The sequence below is a fragment of the Lepus europaeus genome, chromosome 10 (genome assembly GCF_033115175.1).
Source record: "Lepus europaeus isolate LE1 chromosome 10, mLepTim1.pri, whole genome shotgun sequence".
Classification (NCBI taxonomy): domain Eukaryota; kingdom Metazoa; phylum Chordata; class Mammalia; order Lagomorpha; family Leporidae; genus Lepus; species Lepus europaeus.
This window is the reverse complement of record NC_084836.1, coordinates 4557683-4580303: the sequence shown is the minus strand read 5'-3', so window position 1 is coordinate 4580303 and position 22621 is coordinate 4557683. Positions and strand designations below refer to the sequence as shown.

General features: G+C 59.8%; 1 protein-coding gene across 1 annotated transcript in view; it reads right to left on the bottom strand.

The window, feature by feature from the left end:
• EFCAB6 (EF-hand calcium binding domain 6) overlaps window positions 1-22621 on the bottom strand; it is a 248212-nt gene that overhangs the window by 192003 nt on the left and 33588 nt on the right. The window contains exons 4-6 of the mRNA XM_062201869.1: window positions 13841-14052; window positions 5336-5424; window positions 4140-4158 (exon numbers count right to left, since the gene is read on the bottom strand). Of these exons, the coding sequence (XP_062057853.1) occupies window positions 4140-4158; window positions 5336-5424; window positions 13841-14052 (320 nt within the window). The remainder of the gene's footprint in view (window positions 1-4139; window positions 4159-5335; window positions 5425-13840; window positions 14053-22621) is intronic.

Genomic DNA, 22621 nt, shown 5'->3' with positions numbered 1-22621 from the left:
GCTTCTGTTTGGTTTGTTCTCTCATCGGACAATCCTTATCTTTTAAATGGAGCATTTATTAAAATGATGTGCTTAAATCTTAAAATCTATGTTGCCTGAAATTAACATACTCACTTCTACTTTCTTTTTTTTTTTAATAATTTTTTAAGATTTATTTATTTGGAAGTCAGAGTTACACAGAGAGGGAAAGAGAGAGAGAGGTCCTCCATTTGCTGGTTCACTCCCCAGATGGCCACAATGGCCGGAGCTGCACCGATCCGAAGCCAGGAGCCAGGAGCTTCTTCTGGGTCTCCCGCATGGGTGCAGGGGCCCAAGGACTTGGGCCATCCTCCACTGCCCTCCCAGCCACAGCAGAGAGCCGGACCAGAAGAGCAGCAGCTGGGACTCGAACCGGCGCCCCACGTGGTATGCCGGCACTGCAGGCAGTGGCCTCACCACTACGCCACAGCGCCAGCCTTCACTTCTACTTCCTTTGGCTTATTTTTACAAAGTATAATTTTTCCCTCCTTTTTCCTCGTGACCATTTTATATTTAATTTATATTACATTAAGTGTATCATTTAGTTTTAAAAACTCAACCGTTGGGATTTCTACCTCCTCTGACAGTCTCCGTCCTTAGCTTCACATTTGAAGTAATGGTATAATGTACATCTGGGTGTAGGTCTACATGTTTACTTTGTTGTTTTTTTTTAAGTTTGGTTCTAAAGTAGCTTGTACATGAAAATGAAGGTGGTGGGTTTTGTAAAGATTTATTTAACTACTTATTTATTTGAGAGTTAGACAGTGACAGAAATACCTTCCATCCACTGGTTTACCTCCAAATGGCCACACCCGGCAGGGCTGGCCAGGCTGAAGCCCGGAGAGCCGTCTGACTCTTCCACACGGATGGCACAGGCCCAAGCACTTGATCCATTTCCCCTGCTTTCTCAGCCATTAGCAGGGAGGGAGCTGGGATCGGAAGTGGAGCAGCTGGGACTCGAACCAGCACTCGCATGGGACGCCAGTGTCACAGGCAGGCGGCAGCCTAACCTGCTGCACCACAACCCCAGGCCCCACATATTTATTTTGAATTCTTTATTCGTACTGCCGGTTCCTGAGTGATTTGAAAGGCAGAGTTACAGACGGGGAGAGGGAGGGGGAGGGGAGGGGAGGGGGAGGGAGAGAAGGAGAGGGAGGGGGAGGGAGGGGGAGAGGGAGAGCAGGAACTTCATCCTGGTCTTCCACACAGGTAGGGGGGGCCCAGGTACTTGGGTCTTCCTCACTGCTTTCCCAGGCATCAACAGGACGCTAGATCAGAAGCGGAGCAACCAGGACTCACATCAGCACTCCAAGATGGACTGCTGGTGTCCTGAGAAATGGCTCAGCACCCTGTGCCACAGCCCCTGCTCCAGCCTGCGGGCCGGCACCCGCCGCTCCTCAGGGTGCACGTTAGCACGGAGCTGTCACCCGCCGCTCCTCAGGGGTGCACGTCAGCACGGGGCCGTCACCCGCCGCTCCTCAGGGTGCACGTTAGCACGGAGCTGTCACCCGCCGCTCCTCAGGGTGCACGTCAGCACGGGGCCGTCACCCGCCGCTTCTCAGGGTGCACGTCAGCACGGGGCCGTCACCGCCGCTTCTCGGGGTGCACGTCAGCACGGGGGCCGTCACTGCCACTTCTCGGGGTGCACGTCAGCACGGGGGCCGTCACTGCCGCTCCTCAGGGTGCACGTCAGCACGGGGCTGTCACCCGTCACTTCTCAGGGTGCACGTCAGCACGGGGTCGTCACCCGCCGCTCCTCAGGGTGCACGTCAGCACGGGGCTGTCACCCGTCACTTCTCAGGGTGCACGTCAGCACGGGGCCGTCACCCGCCGCTTCTCAGGGTGCACGTCAGCACGGGGCCGTCACCCGCCGCTTCTCGGGGTGCACGTCAGCACGGGGCCGTCACCGCCGCTTCTCGGGGTGCACGTCAGCACGGGGCCGTCACCCGCCGCTCCTCAGGGTGCACGTCAGCACGGGGCTGTCACCCGTCACTTCTCAGGGTGCACGTCAGCACGGGGCCGTCACCCGCCACTCCTCAGGGTGCACGTCAGCACGGGGCCGTCACCGTCACTTCTCAGGGTGCACGTCAGCACGGGGCCGTCACCGTCACTTCTCAGGGTGCACGTCAGCACGGGGCCGTCACCCGCCGCTCCTCAGGGTGCACGTCAGCACGGGGCTGTCACCCGTCACTTCTCAGGGTGCACGTCAGCACGGGGCCGTCACCCGCCGCTTCTCAGGGTGCACGTCAGCACGGGGCCGTCACCCGCCGCTTCTCGGGGTGCACGTCAGCACGGGGCCGTCACCGCCGCTTCTCGGGGTGCACGTCAGCACGGGGCCGTCACCCGCCGCTCCTCAGGGTGCACGTCAGCACGGGGCCGTCACCCGCCGCTTCTCGGGGTGCACGTCAGCACGGGGCCGTCACCGCCGCTTCTCGGGGTGCACGTCAGCACGGGGCAGTCACCGCCGCTTCTCGGGGTGCACGTCAGCACGGGGCCGTCACCGCCGCTTCTCGGGGTGCACGTCAGCACCGAGCCGTCACCCGTCACTTCTCAGGGTGCACGTCAGCACGGGGCCGTCACCCGTCACTTCTCGGGGTGCACGTTGGCACCGAGCCGTCACCGTCACTTCTCAGGGTGCACGTCAGCACGGGGCCGTCACCGCCGCTTCTCAGGGTGCACGTCAGCACGGGGCCGTCACCCATCACTTCTCAGGGTGCACGTCAGCACGGGGCCGTCACCGCCGCTTCTCAGGGTGCACGTCAGCACGGGGCCGTCACCCTCCGTCACCGCCGCTTCTCAGGGTGCACGTCAGCACGGGGCCGTCACCCACCGCTCCTCAGGGTGCACGTCAGCACGGGGCCGTCACCCGCCGCTCCTCAGGGTGCACGTCAGCACGGGGCCATCACCGCCGCTTCTCAGGGTGCACGTCAGCAGGAAGCTGGATCAGAAGCCAAGCAGGGGCCGGCGCCGCGGCTCACTTGGCTAATCCTCCACCTGCGGCACCGACACCCCGGGTTCTAGTCCCGGTTAGGGCACCAGATTCTATCCCGGTTGCGCCTCTTCCAGGCCAGCTCTCTGCTGTGGTCCGGGAGGGCAGTGGAGGATGGCCCAGGTGCTTGGGCCCTGCACCCACATGGGAGACCAGGAGGAAGCATCTGGCTCCTGGCTTCGGATTGGCGCAGCTCTGGCCGTAGCAGCCATTTGGGGGTGAACCAACAGAAGGAAGACCTTTCTCTCTGTCTCTCTCTCTCTCACTGTCTAACTCTGCCTGTCAAAAAAAAAAAAAAAAAAGAAGCCAAGTGGGGACTGAAACCCAGGCCCCTGACTCGGGCTACAGCCTGCGCCACAGGCAGCCTTGTCAGATCTACCCTCCCCCTGACAAATGTCCTTTTTTTTGATATTGATTTACCATTTTCAGCTCTCCGCTGAATTTTTAAAAATATAATTACTATATTTTTAGGACCAGAAATTCCATTTTGCGCCTCTTCTTTTGTCTTTGTATTTTGAGTTCATTCTTTCAACATACTCAAACCTTAGCTCCAGATCACACACCTGACGGTCCCAGCACTCCAGGTGTTCAGAGACGGATCCTACTGCCTGTTACCTCCGCTGGTCTGCAGCCCCACGGGAAGACGCTGTGCGGGTGACCTGATGCCACCCCGGCACGTCACCTGTGGGCATCGCGCAAGGCAGGATCTCCCAGTCTAGGACTACTTTCCAGTTCCTAGCCTGAGACTTTGCAGACCACACAGGAAACATTAACTCAGGCACAGACCTGCACGGAGCTCAACTCGCCATTCTAAATGTGCCCCCTCACACAAGCACTGAGCAGTGTGGGTGCATCTCCTGGGCACACACATGGGCAGGGGCTCCAAGCGTGGACAGGTCCTCCCACCCTGGGCAGGCCCCGACCAGCCTCTTGTCCCCGTGACTCTACGTGGCCCGCAGACTTGCCATGCAGATTCACCAGGATTTACGGAAACCTCTCGGGGCCAGAACGGCCTCCCGCGAGGCCCTCCCCCACAGCCAATTCTTCCTTCCCATTTGGCCTGTGACAGTCTCCCTTTGCGGCAGCTCAGTGCTGTGCTGAAGGTGTGTGCACACGTGACCTCTCCCCGCACCTTGTCTTCCGTGGCCACGCTGTCCACGGAATGCGGCCCGTGTTACCGGGAAGAGAAGTCTGTGTTCAGGCTGGTGCACCGGCCCCAGCAGTGGACGGAAGCCGGCCCAAGGAGCGAGTCCGACGTCTTTCAGACTTAGCTTCGACAGTCAGCCTTTTAGGCTTGAGAAAGTAACGTGCGAACGTTTTCATCTCAAGCTGACGATCAGACGGGGGCTGCACACGAAGACAAGACAGCTCTGCTCCATCGTCTCAGTCGTTGGCTTTCCCAGCAAAGAACATTCAGATCGGGCTAGCGTCCGCTCACCCACCCCGCCCCACGCACGGGAGCGGTCTGAGGCCAGGGGCACGACCACGCAGAACTACGGCCACCGCTCCGTTCCAACGTGGCCGGCGGTCACCGGAGCATTCGCTGAGCCCAGCACAAAGCCCCACCCCATGGTAGGGGGTGTGCTCGGTCACTCCTGCGGGAGCTGGGGCGCCAACTCTGATTTTCCAATTCGACACAGGCCAGCATTCAGCGTCGTGGCCACTCCCGGTGCCCAGCTCAGCGTGCGAAGGGCTCCTGCTCCCCCTGCTGCACTAACCACCCCTCCAGGGCGGAGCCACACCCCTGGCACGCACCCCCTGGGAGCAATGACAGCAGAGTCTGCTCACAGGCCCGGATGGAACTCGCTTATCACTGCTCACACACTCCTGAGGGGCAAGGTGACGCTTCCCGTGTCACACACAGGATCCGAGAATCCCAGCGCTGACGGGGCATGAAAGGTCACTCTCCAACCCCGGACTCTGCAGACAAGGCCATGAGCCCCGGGCTGACGCTAGAACAACCCGAGAGAACAGCAGCACGCCCGGGGCCGGCACGGAACACGCACGTCCAGCCGCCACGGTGAGAGCCCTCAACGGTGAGCAAGACGCTTTTCACTCGCATCGCAGTGTGTTTACCTCAAGGTAAAATCCTCTGTATGCTTCCTCTGGCTTTCACCTGCTACTTTACATGGTACTACACTGTCAGCGCTCCTACTCTGGAAGGTACGCGGCACAGAAGCTGGGCTCCTCTCCGGGGCTGATCCCACCACACCCGCATGAACGCGCTCCACGGCCCCTCTCCGAACTCCCGCAGGTGCGACCAGCTCTGCCGGCCTCGGCTCACGGCCCCTGCTCCTCACGTTTTCCCCGGGTGCGCGGCACACTCACCTGTTTATAACATTGACATTTAGGTCAATTCTGCCGAACTTGGACAGGAACTCGGGGTATGGCACAGCACCAGAGCTGGTGAGAGGGATCTGCATTCAAACAAGAAGACAGACAGCAGGTCAGAGCGCGCAGGCGCGGTGCAGCAGGCCCCCGAGTCACAGCTTTCATGGATGGGCAAGCCCTCCCCGACAGCACAGCCTATCAGACGTGGACAACTACTCCACCCGCGTGTCTGAACTGACACACGCTCGGCAAACCACGTGCCGGGGGCATCCTAGGGTGCCAGTCTGTGCCCAGGCCAGAGCCAACAAGCCACTCACCAAAGCATCTGAGACCTAAATCGAGCTAAACCAGGGGCCACCTAAGAATTAAGCCAGCAGAAATACACTCCAGTACATATTAGAGCACAATTTTACACTGAGTGCCCTGTGAACCCTCCGTGTCTCACATCCACGTTGTTCAGTGGGGGGAAGGTTAATTTATTTGTTATTTATTTGAAAGGCAAAAAGAGCCAGAGAGCTCCTCCATGCACCAGTTCACTCCTCTAATACCTGCAACAGCCAGAGCTGAGCCAGGCTGAAGCCAGGAGCCAGGAGCTTGAGCCAGGTCTCCCAGGTGAGCGGCAGGGACCCGACTTCTGGAGTTCCCGCCTGCTGTCTCCCGGGTTGCAGCAGCAGGGAGCCGGGATCAGGAGCAGAGCAGGCACTCGAACCCTGCGGCCCTGACATGGGAGGGGCACGGCCCACCTGGCATCTCGGCCACCGTGCCACGTGCCTGCTCGAACCCTGCGGCCCTGACATGGGAGGGGCGCGGCCCACCTGGCATCTCAGCCACCGTGCCACGTGCCTGCTCGAACCCTGCGGCCCTGACATGGGAGGGGCGCGGCCCACCTGGCATCTCAGCCACCGTGCCACGTGCCTGCTCGAACCCTGCGGCCCTGACATGGGAGGGGCATGGCCCACCTGGCATCTCAGCCACCGTGCCACGTGCCTGCTCGAACCCTGCAGCCCTGACATGCGAGGGGCGCAGCCCACCTGGCATCTCGGCCACCGTGCCACGTGCCTGCTCCTGGTGCGGTTCTAAGGTAGAGAGAGTCATTTCTAAATAAAGGACAGTATTGGGTCAGGGGGTCAAGAGAGAAAGCAGACCAAATGAAAGCCTCATCTCAGCGTGCGACTGACAGGGCTGTGTCCCAGAGCCCTTCCTACGCCCGGGAGACGCCCACGGAGCGCAGCTGCGGCGGAAACCTCGGCCCCTCGGAGCACGGCCCCCACAGACGAGGGGGAGGCTGCAGGGGGAGCGAGCCCGGCTCTCCGCGCGTCCACGCGGGGCACTATTCATCATTCTCGCTGTTTTTCTAGAGGCTTGAAGTTATCTCTAAATAAAAAGTTTAAATGTTTAATGAGAAGACTTCTTTCCCTAGAAACATCGTGAATCTAAAACAGAATACATGCTGGACATGGAATTATTTTTGTTTATTTATTTGAAAGAGTTATGGGGGGCGGGGGACAGAGAGCGAAATCGATCTTCCATCAGCTGCTTCTCTCCCCAGATGGCTGCAGCTGCCAGGGCTGGGCCAGGCCGAAGCCAGGAGCAGGGAGCTTCTTCCGTGTCTCCCACACTTGGGCCGTCTTCCACTGCCTTCCCAGGCCACAGCAGAGAGCTGGATCGGAAGAGCAGCTGGGACTAGAACTGGCGCCCATATGGGATGCTGCAGGCCAGGGCATTGAGCCGCTGCGCCACAGCTGGCCCTGAGACCCGTTTTTAAAAAGCCTTTCAGTGACTTCTAAAGACAGAAGCGGCTAAAAGGACACACATGTCACACTGGCTGCCTCTTCTCCTGCTGCAGAGCCGGTCAGCTCGGGAAGACGCAAGACTGTAAATTGAAGTTAGAGGAGGACTACCAGGACACACAGCAGGAAATGATGCTCATGAGGAAGCTGGCGCAACGTTCCTGCAAAGCGAGAGGGCGTCGCCAGCTCCGCGGTCCTGCGGGAGACCCGCCCACGGGCACAGAGCCACGCCATGGACGGCCGCTCAGCTCCGGAAAGGAATGGGGTGCCGACTCTCGCCACAGCCTGGGGAACCCGCGAGCACACGCATCGCAGGATCCCACCCGTAAGCAGCGTCCAGCGTCTGCAGCAACAGGCTGCCGGCAGGATGTAGCCCAGCGGTTTCTGGTCTGGGCGGCGGTAATGAAGAGTAACGGCTAGCGAGTCCAGGGTTTCTTTTCAGGATGACACGAATGTTCCCAAATCAGCGGTGATGGTGGCACGACTCAGTGAAAACGTGAAAAACACGGGCTGGCGCTACGGTGCAGCAGGTTAAAGCCCCAGGCCGGCATCCCACAGGGGCGCCAATTCAAGTCCAGGCTGCTCCTCTTCTGACCCAGCTCTCTGCTGTGGCCTGGGAAAGCAGTGGAAAATGGCCCAAGTCCTCGGGCCCCACATGGGAGACCTGGAGGAAGCTCCTGGCTCCTGGCTTCCCATCAGCCCAGCTCTGGCTGTTGTGGTAATTTGGGGAGTGAACCAGTGGATGGAAGACCTCTCTCTCTCTCTCTCTCTCTTGCTGTACCTCTCTCTGTAACTCTTTCAAGTAAATAAATCTTTTTTAAAAATGTTAAAAAAAAACCACATTGATTTATGCACACTAAAAGGGTGGATTTTGTGATATGTAAATGATATATTAATAAAGCTATTATTAAAAATGTACAGGTAACGTGAAAATAACTAGTATCTGGAACTCGTGCAACTCTCAACACGGGCAAAGGTGGGGAGGCAGAGTCTCGGTCCCCTCTCCCTTCCCGTCTTCCTGCACAATTCAGTCTGAAAGCCATGAAGGGGGCGAGGGCCTGCGGGGGTGTGGGGTGAATCCGGGGTGTCAGGGGGCACCCCACGTGACCGTGGGGACCGGTCAGACAAGTACATATGCCGAGGGCGACGGAGGCCAAGCTTCTGGACCACGGAACGGGAGAACCAGAACAGACTCTGCAGTGTTGGGCTAGAGGCGCGGTGTTGGTGTGAACTTCAATACGGGGTGTGTGTGTGTGCATGTGTGTACATGTGTGTCCGTGTGTGTGCATGCATGTGTGTACGTGTGCATGTGTGTCCGTGTGTGTACATGTGTGTGCATGCATTGTGTACGTGTGCATGTGTGTCCGTGTGTGTCCGTGTGTGTACATGCATGTGTGTCCGCGTGTGTGTACATGCATTGTGTATGTGTGCATGTGTGTCCGTGTGTGTACATGTGTGTACATGTGTGTATGTATGTGTGTACATGTGCATGTACGTACATGTGTGTCCGTGTGTGTACATGCATTGTGTATGTGTGCATGTGTGTCCGTGTGTGTACATGTGTGTGCATGCATGTGTGTACGTGTATGTGTGTATGTGTGTGTACATGTATGTGCATATGTAAAAGGACCTGTATCCCCTGGAGCTCTGACTGCTGACAGCACACGGAGCAAGGACATCCCGACGGCCCTGGTGCCCGGAACCTGGCTTCTCAATCCCTCTCCTTCGAAGGATCCAGAGTTCTTTGAAGAAATGGGTCATTCCAGAACCAACACAAGGAAACGCGGATAAGCACGGACTCACGTCTGTCAGAGAGTGAAGAAGTGCGCAAGAAGCACGGGGACACAGCAACAGAGCCCGGGATCCCGGAGGCGGCTCCAACGGCCCAGACAGACACCATTTAAATATCCAGATAAGCAACCAACGTCACAGACCCCGACCCTCAGAACTGAAAACCCCGAGTCCCTGCAAACACACAGACAGTAAACGACTGAACCACGTTTCACAGTTGTTCTCACAAAATATTACTGATTACAGAGCGGACTCTGGGAGAGCCGGGGCTCCCCCCCTGTGGCCGAGGGACCAGCAGAGGAGGGACGAGCTGACGTCACGTGCACCCCAGGGCCGTGCACGGAGACGCGTACAGCACAGCTGCTGTGGCACTCCTGCCACGGCCACAGAGAAACCCCAGGGCCTGCGCTGCGGGGTAGCGGGTAAAGCCGCCGCCTGCAGTGCCAGCATCCCATATGGGCACTGGTTCGAATCCAGCTGCTCCACTCTGAGCCAGATCCCTGCTAATGTGCCTGGGAAGGCAGCAAAAGATGGCCCAGGTCCTTGGGTCCCTGCACCTATGTGGGAGATCTGGAAGAAACTCCAGGATCTTGACTTCAGATTGGCACAGCTCCAGGCACTGAGGCCATTTGGGGCATGAACCAGCAGATGGAAGATCGATCTGTCTCTCTCTCTCTCTCTCTCTCTCTCTCTGCCTCTCTGTAACTCTGCCTCTGCCTCTCTGTAACTCCGCCTTTCAAATAAATCTTAAGAAAGAAAGAAAGAAAGAAAGAAAGAAAGAAAGAAAGAAAGAAAGAAAGAAAGAAACCCCAGACACACCCAAACCAGGCACAAGCTACAAAATAAGAGGTCTGCCATCTTCTAACAGTTCAGGTCGGGAAGGCCAAGAGAAAGGCTGGCAAACCACCTGGACTGAGGGACGGACCAGGAACCGTAATGCACAACTCTGAGCAGCATCCCACGAGGCGTCCAGGGGGCAGCTGGCAGGACCTGGCAGGACCTGGGGCCAGGCGGGAGCGCTGGGTCAGCATGTGTGGACTGCGGTGGACAGGGTCCTCCTTGAAGGAAATGTGCCCACAGTGCTTGCTGGGACAGGGTGTCTCCCTCTGGTAACTCTGTGGTTGCCTTTAAAACAATTCAGCAGGGGCTGGCGTTCTGGGGTAGCCAGTAAAGCTACCGCCTGCAACACCCCACCCCATACAGGGGCCAGCCAGTTCATGACCGGCTGCTCCACGTTGATCCAGCTCCCTGCTAATGGCCTGGGAAAAGCAGCGGGAGATGGCCCAAGTGCTTGGGCTCCTGCACCCACATGGGAGACCCAGGCGAATCTGGCCTCAGCCTGGCCCAGCGCTGGCCATTGCAGCCATCTGGGGAGCGAAGCAACAGCTCGCTCACTCGCACGCTCCCTCTCTCTCTCGCCCCCTCTTCTCTAATTCTGAATTTCAAAACAACTAAATCTTTTTTTAAAATAATAAAATTATTAGGCAGAGTTGTAACAGAGAAGAGAGACCAGCCCTCCCACAGAAAATAGCTCCAAGCCTCCGTCAGATCCAAAAAGGAACCACGTAAAGGCTCCAGAGAGGGAAACTGAGAGGGGACAGGTACGGAGGGGCTTCTGGTCTTCCATGGCCGTTAGCCTAAGGACAGGCCACAGTCCCCGCCCAGCACAGAGTCTGGCGCAGCAGCTGAGCCACTCACACGGGGCTGCCGGGGTTCGAGGCCCAGTGCCGATTCCAACTCCAGCTTCCTGCTAACGACCACCCTGGGAGGCAGCCCGTGAAGGCTCAAGCCCTGGGGTCCCTGTCACCCACATGGGAGACGTAGATTGAGTCCCAGGTTCCTGGCTTCAGCCTGGCTCAGCCTTGGGAAGTGAGCATTTGAGTTGGTGCTGTGGCGTAGCGGGTAAAGCCACCAGCTGCAGTGCCAGCATCCCATATGGGCGCAGGTTCAAGTCCCGGCTGCTCTACTTCCCATCCAGCTCTCTGCTATGGCCTGGGAAAGCAGTAGAAGATGGCCCAGGTGCTCGGGCCCCTGTACCCACGTGGGAGACCCGGAAGAAGCTCCTGGCTCCTGGCTTTATCAGCTCATCTTGGGCCGTTGCAGCCATCTGGGGAGTGAACCAGCAGATGGAAGAGCTCTCTCTCTGCCTCTCCTTCTCTCTCTCTGCAACTCTTGCAAATAAATCTTTTTAAAAAAAAAATCAATCTCTTTCTTTCTCTAATATAATGAAACTAAAATAAAAATTTAAAAAGAAAGACAGGAGGCCCACTGTCTTTCTGGCCTGAAGTACAGAATCCAAAGCCACCAGTCACTAGGAGATTCCTCTCACAGAAGAGACCCAGAGTGGGACCAGCGCTGTGGTGTAGTAGGTTAAGCCTCTGCCTGTGGCACCAGCATCCCATGTGGGCGCTGGTTTGTGTCACAGCCACTCCTCTTCTGATACAGCTCCCTGCTATGGCCTAGGAGGGCAGTGGAGGATGACCCAAGTGCTTGGGCCCTGCACCCGCATGGGAGACCCGGAGGAAGCTCCTGGCTCCTGGCTTTGGATCGGCACAGCTCCGGCCATTGTGGCCATTTAGGGAGTGAACTAGCAGATGGGAGACCTCTCTCTCTGTCTCTCCCTGTCTCTGTAACTCTACGTCTCAATTAAATAGATAAAGTCTTTGGGGGGGGGGGAGGAGACACAGAGGAAGGGACCACTCTCCAAGTGTTATCTATCCAAGCATCTGGACGACCCCTGAACGATGCACCTGCGGCTCAGACTCGAGGACCAACTGGAGACAAAGAACTGAACAGAGACAGCAGCACTGCCCGTGGCAGGCACATCAGGGTCCGCAGTGACCTGCCCGCCGGGACGGCGGCGTCGGTGCCCTTCGGAGGAACACGCGTGACCAGTCTCCACTCTCAGCGCGACGGCAGCCACCGCCCCGGGCTCCCTGGAGGATGACCCAGCAGCTGAGGAACTGAACTGCTCGGCTTTACTTAGCGCAGCTCCAAGCTGGAAGACAACGCCGATTCAGCTACTGCAAAACCTGTGCGCACGCGCGGAGCGGCCGGCGCGAGCCCAGCATTCCAGCTGCAAATTCTACGAAATCCAAATACAGATCAAGTATTTCCCAAGGACACTTAGTGCACAAGCTGAAATCTGCTCCAAGTACAAACTACACACCCGGACTGAAGCCTCGGAACACAGAGAACCATGACAACTTCGCGATCATGTGCCACATATACTGGCTGGGTAGAACCTTTACTAAATTAACTTCACCTTATTAGTTAAAATGAAAATTCATTTTTCTCTTTTGTTGTGTTTTTTCTTCTCTTTGAAAAACTAACTTTTCAGTGTCTCAATGTGGCTTCTACGAATCTCTAAGTCACACCGTGGCTGCCTTCAGCCTCCTGTTGGACAGCGCTGGCCTGGGTGTTGTCTGCACAGACACAGGATGGGCTGGGTTCAGGGTCTTCTCCACGGAAGACCAGCACCACGGGCCAGCGGGCTTCAAAGACAGCTGCTTCCCCTATGTTCCATTAATTAAGAGAAATGTGCTCACAACTGAGAGGGACACACGCACACACACGCACACACACACACGCACACACGCACAGGAAATCTAAGGGGTAAATGTGAAACGGAACCGAGTGGAAACTGAACTAAGACAGGAAGTCTGAAACCCGCAGTCCAAGGGGGACTCAGTGGCAGGGTGGAGCCCGCAGCAAAGGTCGGATCTCGGACCAGTGGACACTGCCCGGCCTGTCGGGTCTCGGACCGGCAGACGCTGCCCGGCCTGTCGGATCTCGGACCGGCAGACGCTGCCCGGCCTGTCGGGTCTCGGACCGGCGGACGCTGCCCGGCCTGTTGGGTCTCGGACCGGCGGACGCTGCCCGGCCTGTCGGGTCTCGGACCGGCGGACGCTGTGCAGTCTGAAGACCACGGGAGTGAATGTGAACGGTAACTGTACATTTACGGAGCCCCAGGGGCCGGGGGACGACATCCAAACGTCTCAGGGAGGAAAGTGGGGCTCAAGGCTAAGGCTGGCGCTGAGGGGCATCTGACACTCACTGAGGTTTTCATCTTCACAGCCCACCGTTCCCTGGTTGAAGGGGCACGAGTGGGGCTGGGCTGGACTGCTGAGGTCCACGTGGAGATGGACTTCTGAACACCATGCAGCAGCACGGTCTGCCAGCGAGTGAGAAGGAAGCACACGCTTGTGTGTGCACGCATCACACGTGTATCATGTATGTTGTGTGCGTACGCTGTGTGCGTGCATCCATTTACCACTGCTAACGTTCTGGCCCAACGTCCCAGCCTTGCCAGGGCTGACCGTGCTGAATTCTGACTGGCATGCGCAGTGCCTTCCTAAGCGCCCCGAGGTCTCGGACGGGGACACGAGTAGGTGGTCCGAGGGCCCTCCTCCCCACGTCTCTGCCCGAGTTGCTGCGTCACCCCCGCTACAACCTTTCTCCGGCCGCCCCCAGTCTTCCAGGATGAAGGTCCAATTCTCTTACAAAGTCCTTTGCCAGACTGGACCTCAGGCCACAACCTGACCCACACCCCTCCCCTTCACACAGGACGGACTCTACCCAGCGCACCGGGTGAGGGGAGCAGGCTGGCACAGGCATCCGCACTGTCGCACAGCTGCCCCTCCTCCCGCACGCAGCTCATACCCACTCCTTGGTCAAAGCTAAACACCCTGAAGCCCTCCTGGACTGCCCCTCACCGACACAGCTCTCCTCCAACACAAAGCACCCCGCGAGCACCGCTGGCCTCCCACGGCCGGCACCTGGCGCCAGCCCACGAGCCCCCAGGCCGAGGAGACGCTGGCCGCGATCATCCAAGTGGGCCAGAACGTAAGCAAGGGGACTGGGAGGGGCCCACGGAGCTCGCTGCTCCCCCGGACGCGCCCCGCGGCCGCGGCGCCCACACCTGCGCCAGCACGTCCTGGAACTGCTCCTTGGTGAGCGGCATCAGGAAGTCGGCGATGACTTGCCGCAGCTCGCGCTTCGACACGGTCAGGGTCTGGCCAGGGTCCAGCAGCTGGAAGGCTTTTCTCAACTCATCGCCTTTGCTGGTGATTTTTTGAAATAAAAGCCGCTTGACGTCTAAGATGGACAGTACCGGGTTTGCAACGGCTGTGGCTGTAAAAAAGACACAGGCAGTCACCGGCCGCGTTTGCATCCAGGACCCACCGGGTCCAGCGCGCTGCTCCCAGCTGGAGATAACAGCCCAGTGAAAGGCGGTTAACTGGTGCTGGGAGCTCTCCTGGAATTGAAAGGCAGAGAGAGAAAGAAAACAGACAGAGTTCTCCCGTCCTCGGTTCACTCCCCCAGATGCCCACAATAGCCAGGGCCGGAATGCCACCAGGTCTCCCGCGTGGGTGACAGGGACCCAGGGGCCCACGTGGCCTCCAGGGAGCACACAGCACGAAGCTGGGATGGGGGTGGAGCCAGGACTTGAACCCAGCACCGACACAGTATGTGGATGTCCCAAGTGGCCCAACTCCCACCCGCAGAACGCTCCCATGAGCTTCCAGGGGTTTAACTTCCTGGGGGAAACCAGAGTTCCTGGTGCCCCCGAGGGAGAGGAGGTGCACGACAGAACCCTGCCCCTGCGTCCAGGACGAAACAGCCACAGGCAGCGGCCAGGACCCCCCCAGGTGATACAATGCAGTGGGGGCGGGAAGTTGTGCCGACGCCACCCACCCGTGACCCACTCAGAGGGAGAACCGGAAAGAATCACGGTGTGCAGACCCTCTGTTTGCTCAGGAGTTGGTGGAGGCACGGGGACCGCGGTCCATGCAGTAGCCGGAGATCCTGGACGTGTGCTGGTGGCTCTGCCGTCGCCTCGTCACCTGGAACAGCACGCACGGCGGCAGCAGGGCGGGAGACTCGCTCCTACCTGCTACTGAGCGCCCTGGCACAAGGAGAGTGACACCTTCCATCGGGGCACCTGGGCCGGGGAGGCTCACAGCACAGGGTCTCGGGCGCCAGCTCACCCCCACCCAGAGGGCAGTCCGGGGCCCCACACAGCCAGAGCAGGCCCGGGGCTGTCCCACTGGAGGGTTCACGAGAAACCGGGCAGGCCCCCCGCACCTCACAGCCATGGGGATCTGCGAGGCAAGGCCTTGTCCCACCTGGCTCCCGCCCAGGGCTGCACTGGCCTGCACACCCGAGTCCTGGGCCAGGGTGAGGGCCGCCTGTCACTTGTGCCGTCCACAGCCTCCTCAAAGGGGGCGATCACACAACCAGACACAGGGACGGGGCAGGCGGGCACTGTGCGTCTGCAGAGCCCTGGGGGCCCAGCAACGAGGGAGACAGGCAACACTTGAACTGCAGCTGGGTGGTCCTGAGGGCGAGGAGGGGCTGGAGGTCAGGCTGCTGTGGCACCAGCAAGGGAGCAGGGGCTGGAGGTCAGGCTGCTGTGGCACCAGCAAGGGAGCAGGGGCTGGAGGTCAGGCTGCTGTGGCACCAGCAAGGGAGCAGGGGCTGGAGGTCAGGCTGCTGTGGCACCAGCAAGGGAGCAGGGGCGGGGGGGCAGCTGCTGCCAGGCACTGGGCTGGGCGGGCAGGGGCAGCTCCTGCCGGGCACTGGGCTGGGCGGGCAGGGGCGGGCAGGGGCGGGGGGGGGCGGCTGCTGCCAGGCACTGGGCTGGGCAGGCAGGGGCGGGTGGGGGCGGCTGCTGCCGGGCACTGGGCTAGGCAGGCAGGGGTGGGTGGGGGCGGCTGCTTCCGGGCACTGGGCTAGGCGGGCAGGGGTGGGTGGGGGCGGCTGCTGCCGGGCACTGGGCTTGGCGGGCAGGGGCGGGCAGGGGTAGGCGGGGGCGGTTCCTGCCTGGCACTGGGCTGGGCGGGCAGGGGCGGGTGGGGGCGGCTGCTGCCGGGCACTGGGCTGGGCATTGGGGGCGGCTCCTGCCGGGCACTGCGCTGGGCTGGGCAGGCGGGGGCGGCTCCTGCCTGGCACTGGGCTAGGTGGGCAGGGGCCGCTCCTGCCGGGCACTGGGCTGGGTGGGCAGGGGCGGGTGGGGGCAGCAGCTGCCTACGCTGGGCTGGGCAGGTGGGGGAGGCTCCTGCCTGGCACTGGGCTGGGCGAGCGGGGGCGGCTCTGCCCTTGGGCCTCCTCCTCTGGTTCTGGCTGCCACAGTGGGATCTCTGACCAGAGACTGACACGACCCAAGGTTGGCCCTCAAAGCTGGCCCTGGCCCCACGTGGAGGAGGGAGAGGCAGGAGGGACACAGGCTCGCGGCCGTGCAGGTACGAGTGCAGGGAGGCCAGGGTGAAAACCAGGCCCGACAGAGACAGGCGAGGGAGGAGGAGCGACCTGGGACGTCACGTGACAGGACTTGGCTTGAGGCCTCGGCAGGGGCTCCCGACCCACAGGCTGCTCTCAGTCACACCAAAGCTCCTCCCACAAAAGGTGGGGTACACGCCTCCCCTTCTGCCTGGGAGGGCCCGTGACAGACGCCAGAACGGAGCCCGTGATTCCCAAGGTGAGACTGTAGGAGGTGCCACCGCTCTGCCAGGTCCTCTCAGGATGGCCACAGCCAGTGACGGCCGGGGAAGGAAGCCACGAAACCACACAGGGAGGCCACGTGTGGGCATCCTGGGTGGCAGCCCCAGACGGGCTTCCAGCCAACAGCCAGTCCACTGGTGGCCGCTGGTGGCCGCCAGAGGCAGCCAGCGCCAAGAGCTCCCTGCACAGTACGCACGCCCTGGAGCAGAGGTGCTGCCCTGAGGCCTGCCCGAGCCACACAGCTGTGCACACAACGCGGGGCTGGCACCATCTCCAACCACCACGCTTGCGGCCGTTTTGACGCAGCAGCAGATTCCTGGGGCAGAAGGGGAAGTTCAGGTGGAGGCGGCTAAGTGGGGGGGCCCACTGCACACCTGAAGTCACCTGCAGAGCAGAGGGGGCTGCGGCACAGGTGCCGGCGTGGAACCAACACCGGGCTGCCAGGGAGCCACGTGGGAGGAGAAGGAAATGCTGACTTTTAAGGAAGGGGGGGCACTCTCAGGAAACACCCACTGGGTCCCAGTCACCTTCCAGCCGCTGTGCGCCGTGCAGAGGGTAAGACGGGCACAGCTCATGCTCTGGGCGAGGACCAGGCAAGGAAGAGAGACGTGGGTGGACAGTGGCAAGTGCAGTGAAGACGGGACAGTGTGGCCACCTGGGGCAGCCAGGGAGGCTTCTCCATGGAGTTCCTGAGCTGGAACTAGAAGGACCAAGACGAGGCAGGCAGCCAGCGGCAGTGGCAGCGTCCCAGAAAGCCCTTAGGCAAGGGGCAGCCTGGGCGTCCGGGAGAGCAGCAGGGCCACAGCGGAGAGCACCGGCGGTCAGGCTGGGGCCAGGGAGGTGGGGGCCGGCTCACTCTGGGCCCCTGCACAGAGGACACAAGGAAGGCCCAGGAGCCAGCAGAGAAGCAACATCACCCAATACATGGAGTTTTTACAAAGTCATTCTGCCTGCCACACACAGAATGGATTATGGGAAAACAAGAATCGAGGAAAGACCAGAACAGCAGCCACTCCTGGAGGCCTAGAAGAGGTGGGTGTGGCAGGGGCCCCAAGTGTGCACAAGAAGTGCGCATGTGGCAGGACCTGTCACTTCTGTGGCTGGCGTGGCATGGCACAGCCTTGCTGACGGACGCCTGGACTGGGGTGGGAGGGGAGGAGGGGACAGCAGGAGGGCAGGCAGAGAAACAGAAATGGGGGGTGGTTCCGCCGGGCTGGACTTGTGGGACCAGCTCAGTGCCAGTGCCAGTGACGGAGGGCGCTGGGGGGTGGGGAGGTCCGTGCGGCCGGTGCAGGCGTGCGGTGCCCACCGGATGAGGCAGGAGCAGGCAGGGCAGCCGGGGGCCATGGGGTTACACTGGTTACAGGTGGTGCTATAGGACACGGAGCCAGAGAACACAGCCAGGGAGAGGAGTCCGGAGGGAGAAGAACCCTAAACCTCCCACAGGACTCCCAAGGGTGCTCAGAAACGCAGCCGGCGGGGCTGGCGCTGTGGTGCAGTGGGGTCAGCTGCCGCCTGCCATACAGCAACAGTTTCAATACCGGCCCTTGGCTAAAGTGCCTGGGAAGGCAGCAAATGACGGCCCAAGTGCCTGGGCCCCTGCATCTGTTAGGTAGGAAGTTAGATATGAGCTTATGTGTGTGACATAAAGGCCTAAAGAGAAGACATCTATGTCCAGCATATACATCTGCATCTCAAAGTCATCCTGACAATGTTTCAGGGGCAGCCCGGCCTTCGCATCCTGCCCTGCCCCCTTCTACCTGATAACCTGCCAGGTGGGGGTCCCCACCCCTTCTGCCTGACAAATCTTCCACAATCTCCCAGGTGCAGCCCAGTATCTGCATCTCAAACACCCTGCTCCAGATCCCCATTCTCCAGGGGGTCCTGCTCACCCTTCCTCTGAACCCAGGATGGAGCCAGCTAGGCTTCCTCCTGTCTGATACCTTCAGGGGTAAACTCAGATAGGAGCTTCTTAATATTTACAGCCATAAAATCCTTTGTTTCAGGAGGAGATGTGTGAAGACAGAGACCCATCTCCTTAAAACCCCGGCCTAAACGGCCTAAATGTAGACCGGGCGCTCTCTCTCAGGTCCTGTCTGGAGAGGTGCCCGTCCGTCCTTGCGGATGTCCCCACCCTAATAAACTTTGCTACTTTTTACTTTCCACTACTCTGTCTCACGCCTGAATTCTTTCTTGCGCGAAGACCAGAACCCTGCCATTCACCGGTAACACATCCACGTGAGAGACCTGGAAGAAGCTCCTGGCTCCTGGCTTCAGCCTGGTCCAACGCTGGCTGTTGCCGCCATCTGGGGAGTGAACCAGTGGGTAGAAAACCTCTCTCTCTTCCATCTCTCCTTCTCCCTGTGACTCTGCCTTTCAAAAAAAAGAAAGAAAGAATCGAATCGCAGCAGGCGCTCCAGGCTTGGCCCCTGCATTTCCTTTTTTTTTTTTTTTTTTTTGGACAGGCAGAGTGGACAGTGAGAGAGAGACAGAGAGAAACGTCTTCCTTTTGCCGTTGGTTCACCCTCCAATGGCCGCCGCAGCCAGTGCGCTGCGGCCGGCGCACCACGCTGATCCGAAGGCAGGAGCCAGGTACTTATCCTGGTCTCCCATGGGGTGCAGGGCCCAAGCACTTGGGCCATCCTCCACTGCACTCCCTGGCCATAGCAGAGAGCTGGCCTGGAAGAGGGGCAACCGGGATAGAATCCAGTGCCCCGACTGGGACTAGAACCTGGTGTGCCGGCGCTGCAAAGCGGAGGATTAGCCTGTTGAGCCACGGCGCCGGCCCTGCATTTCTAACCACTGCTGATTCAGAGGGGCTGCGGTACCGGCCATCAGCTGGCGAACACGACTTCTCCCAGTGTCACAGGGCCCCCCTGCCAACGTGTGCTCAGTCTTCAGATCTTTTCTCGGACCTGTCACATGTATTTTTTGTGACTTTCCAAGAAGCTCCATCTTTGCAATCAAGAATCGCAATTTTAAAGTACCAGGACACGTTGATTGGCAGCAATCTGAAACCCGTTTCCTATGTCACATGCCTAATGCGACGTTTAAGACCGAAAACGAGAGCAGTAACTGAACTCTCACAGTTTGCTGGTCGGAGCACGGGTGGATACCACCATTCTGCAGAGCAATCTGACACAGTCTGTAGCCCTCTGGGATATACAGCACAGTCACTCCACCCTACCGCGGGAACAGGCGGTCACTCCACCCTACCGCGGGAACGCGCGGTCACTCCACCCTACCACGGGAACGCGCGGTCACTCCACCCTAACAGAGAACGCGCGGTCACTCCACCCTACCACGGGAACGCGCGGTCACTCCACCCTACCGCGGGAACGCGCGGTCACTCCACCCTAACAGAGAACGCGCGGTCACTCCACCCTACCGCGGGAACGTGCGGTCACTCCACCCTACCGCGAGAACGCGCGGTCACTCCACCCTACCACGGGAACGCGCGGTCACTCCACCCTAACAGAGAACGCGCGGTCACTCCACCCTACCACGGGAACGCGCGGTCACTCCACCCTACCGCGGGAACGCGCGGTCACTCCACCCTAACAGAGAACGCGCGGTCACTCCACCCTACCGCGGGAACGCGCGGTCACTCCATCCTACCGCGGGAACGCGCGGTCACTCCACCCTACCGCGGGAACGCGCGGTCACTCCACCCTAACAGAGAACGCGCGGTCACTCCACCCTACCACGGGAACGCACGGTCACTCCATCCTACCGCGGGAACGCGCGGTCACTCCACCCTACCGCGGGAACGCGCGGTCACTCCACCCTACCGCGGGAAGGCGCGGTCACTCCACCCTACCACGAGAACAAGAAGAGACACCAGCATGTGAGGACGCAGACTCCAGCATGGACAAAGCGCTACTGGAAACAGCACCCTCGGGCCTTCCCCTGCAGTGGGGGGTGGGGTGGCTGGGGTGGGGTAAAACACATTCAGACAGGGAAGGAGAAACCATGCACCTGCCCCAAATCCAGCCCCTCGGGCCAAGGGCCGGAGGGGGGGCGGGAGCTGCCTGAGACCCACCCCCCAGGCAGGGCCTTCGGGATTTGCACAGCTGAGGGCAGAGAGCGGGAGCTGAGACCGCCCCCCACCCCCTGCGGGTTTTGCACAAGCCTGAGGCAGCCGCTGACTGAAGGCTTAGTGCAGGAGAGCACAGGGGCCCGCAGTGACCTCAGCCAGCGGGAGGCAGGCAGAAGTCTCCTGGGTGCAGAAAGCCGGGGCAGAGCTGGAGGACAAAGGACCCCAAGAAAACCCCTTGAAGGGCAGGTGGACAGCAAGGCCGAGAGAGTCTCCTCCCACAGACCCTGACACCCACCAGGGCTCAGAGCTCAGACAAGCCGACAGCAAGCACTGGAAGCCAGGGCTAACGTCAACCCAAGGGACTGTGCAGTCGGCCCCAGCTCCCTCCTTGTGCAGGCTGGCCTGCCCCAGAGAAGCCACGAGGAGGAGGAGGAGGGGGAGGAGGAGAAAGGGAGGGGGAGGAGGAGACGCATTCAGTCTCCAGAGCGCAGATTGTCCGCTGCTGCCCCTCTGCCCCTGCTGTTCCTCTACGCTCGTTTTAAAATTCCAAGAGAAATGAAGAAGAGGGGACCTGACCCAAAGCAAAGGCAGCCACCCCAAGAGGACCACAGAGAGAACACAGGGACGATCGCTATCAGATGCAGGTGAGGAGCGGTGACAGGGATGAACGGCACTGGTGGAGGATGCGCTCAACACGGAGGGACAGGGTCACCATCCAGGAGAGAAACTGAACTCGTCGCTTTGCAAAGGACACGCCAGTGAGGTGGGAGGGTGACCATGGACAGCGCTTTGCAAAGGACACGCCAGCGAGGCGGGAGGGTGACCACGGACAGGGAGCAAGGACCTGCAAAGACGTCTGACAGGGCAGCTGCCGCAACGCCGGAACTCGGGCCTGCCGGGTGCACTAGCCCAGCAGTTACCGTCCAGCCGAGGCGCCCGCGTCCCAGACCACAGTGCCCGAGTTCAAGGCCTGGGTGCTCCCCGATTCTGGCCTCCTGCCGACACGGATTCCTGGAGGCTTCAGGTGATCCCTGCCCCCTTCTGGCAGACCTGGCCTGGGGTCCCAGCTCCCGGCTGCAGCCTGGCCCAGGCCCAGCTGCTGTGGGCAGCGGGGAGTGAAACAGCAGAAGGGGGCTCTCTCTGCCACTCTCTCTTTCCTCCTCTCACACAATTAAAAAAAAAAAAATAGAACTCAAACACAAGAAGAAAACATCCCAATTAAAAAATGGGTCCCACACCCGGACACCTCACCAAAGAAGAAATACAGAATCAGATAAGCATACAGACATATGTTCCACAACGTGTGTCATCTGAGAAGTGCAAATCAAACAAGGAGCGCCCCCTGCGCACCTGCTGGAGGGGCCGAGTCCAGACAACACCAAACGCAGGTGCGCGTGCGGAGCGGGAGCTCAGGGACCGCCGGTGGGAACGCAGAGGGGGCAGCCGCTCCGGAAGGTGGTTCTTACAAAACCTAACCCAGATCCAGCAACTCCACTCCTTGGTCTTTACCCAGAGGAGCTGAGAGGCACACGGACATCCAGACACGCAGACACACACGCTGAAACCCTGCCGACGGGATTCCTTCAGCGGGGGGGTTAAACCAGGAGGGCCAGACAACGGAATATTCTCCAGCACTAAAGTGAAATGAACCATCACGCCACAGACATGGGGGCGTGCACATGTACATTGTTAAATAAAAGCCTAAAAAGGCTATATACAGACACAAGTCTGTATGTGAATGATTCCAATGGTATGACATTCCGGAAAAGACCCAACTATGGAGGCCGGCACTGTGGCACAGCAGAGTAAGCCTCCGCCTGCGGTGCTGGCATCCCACACAGGCCCCAGTTCAAGTCCCAGCTGCTCCAGTTCTGATCCGGCTCCCTGCTAATGCCCTGGGAAAGCAGAAGATGGCCCAAGTGCTTGGGCCCTGCACCCACGTGGAAGACCTGGAGGAAGCTGCTGGCTTGGATCCGCCCAGCTCCACTGCTGCAGCCATTTGGGAAGTGAACCAGCAGATGGAATATCCTCTCTCCTCACCCCCCCCCCGCCCCGCCCTCTCTCTCTAACTCTGCCTCTCAAATAAAGAACCTTAGAAAGACCAAACTACGGAGACAATGAAATGATTGGGGTGAGGGGGCGGCAGGATGGACGGGGAAC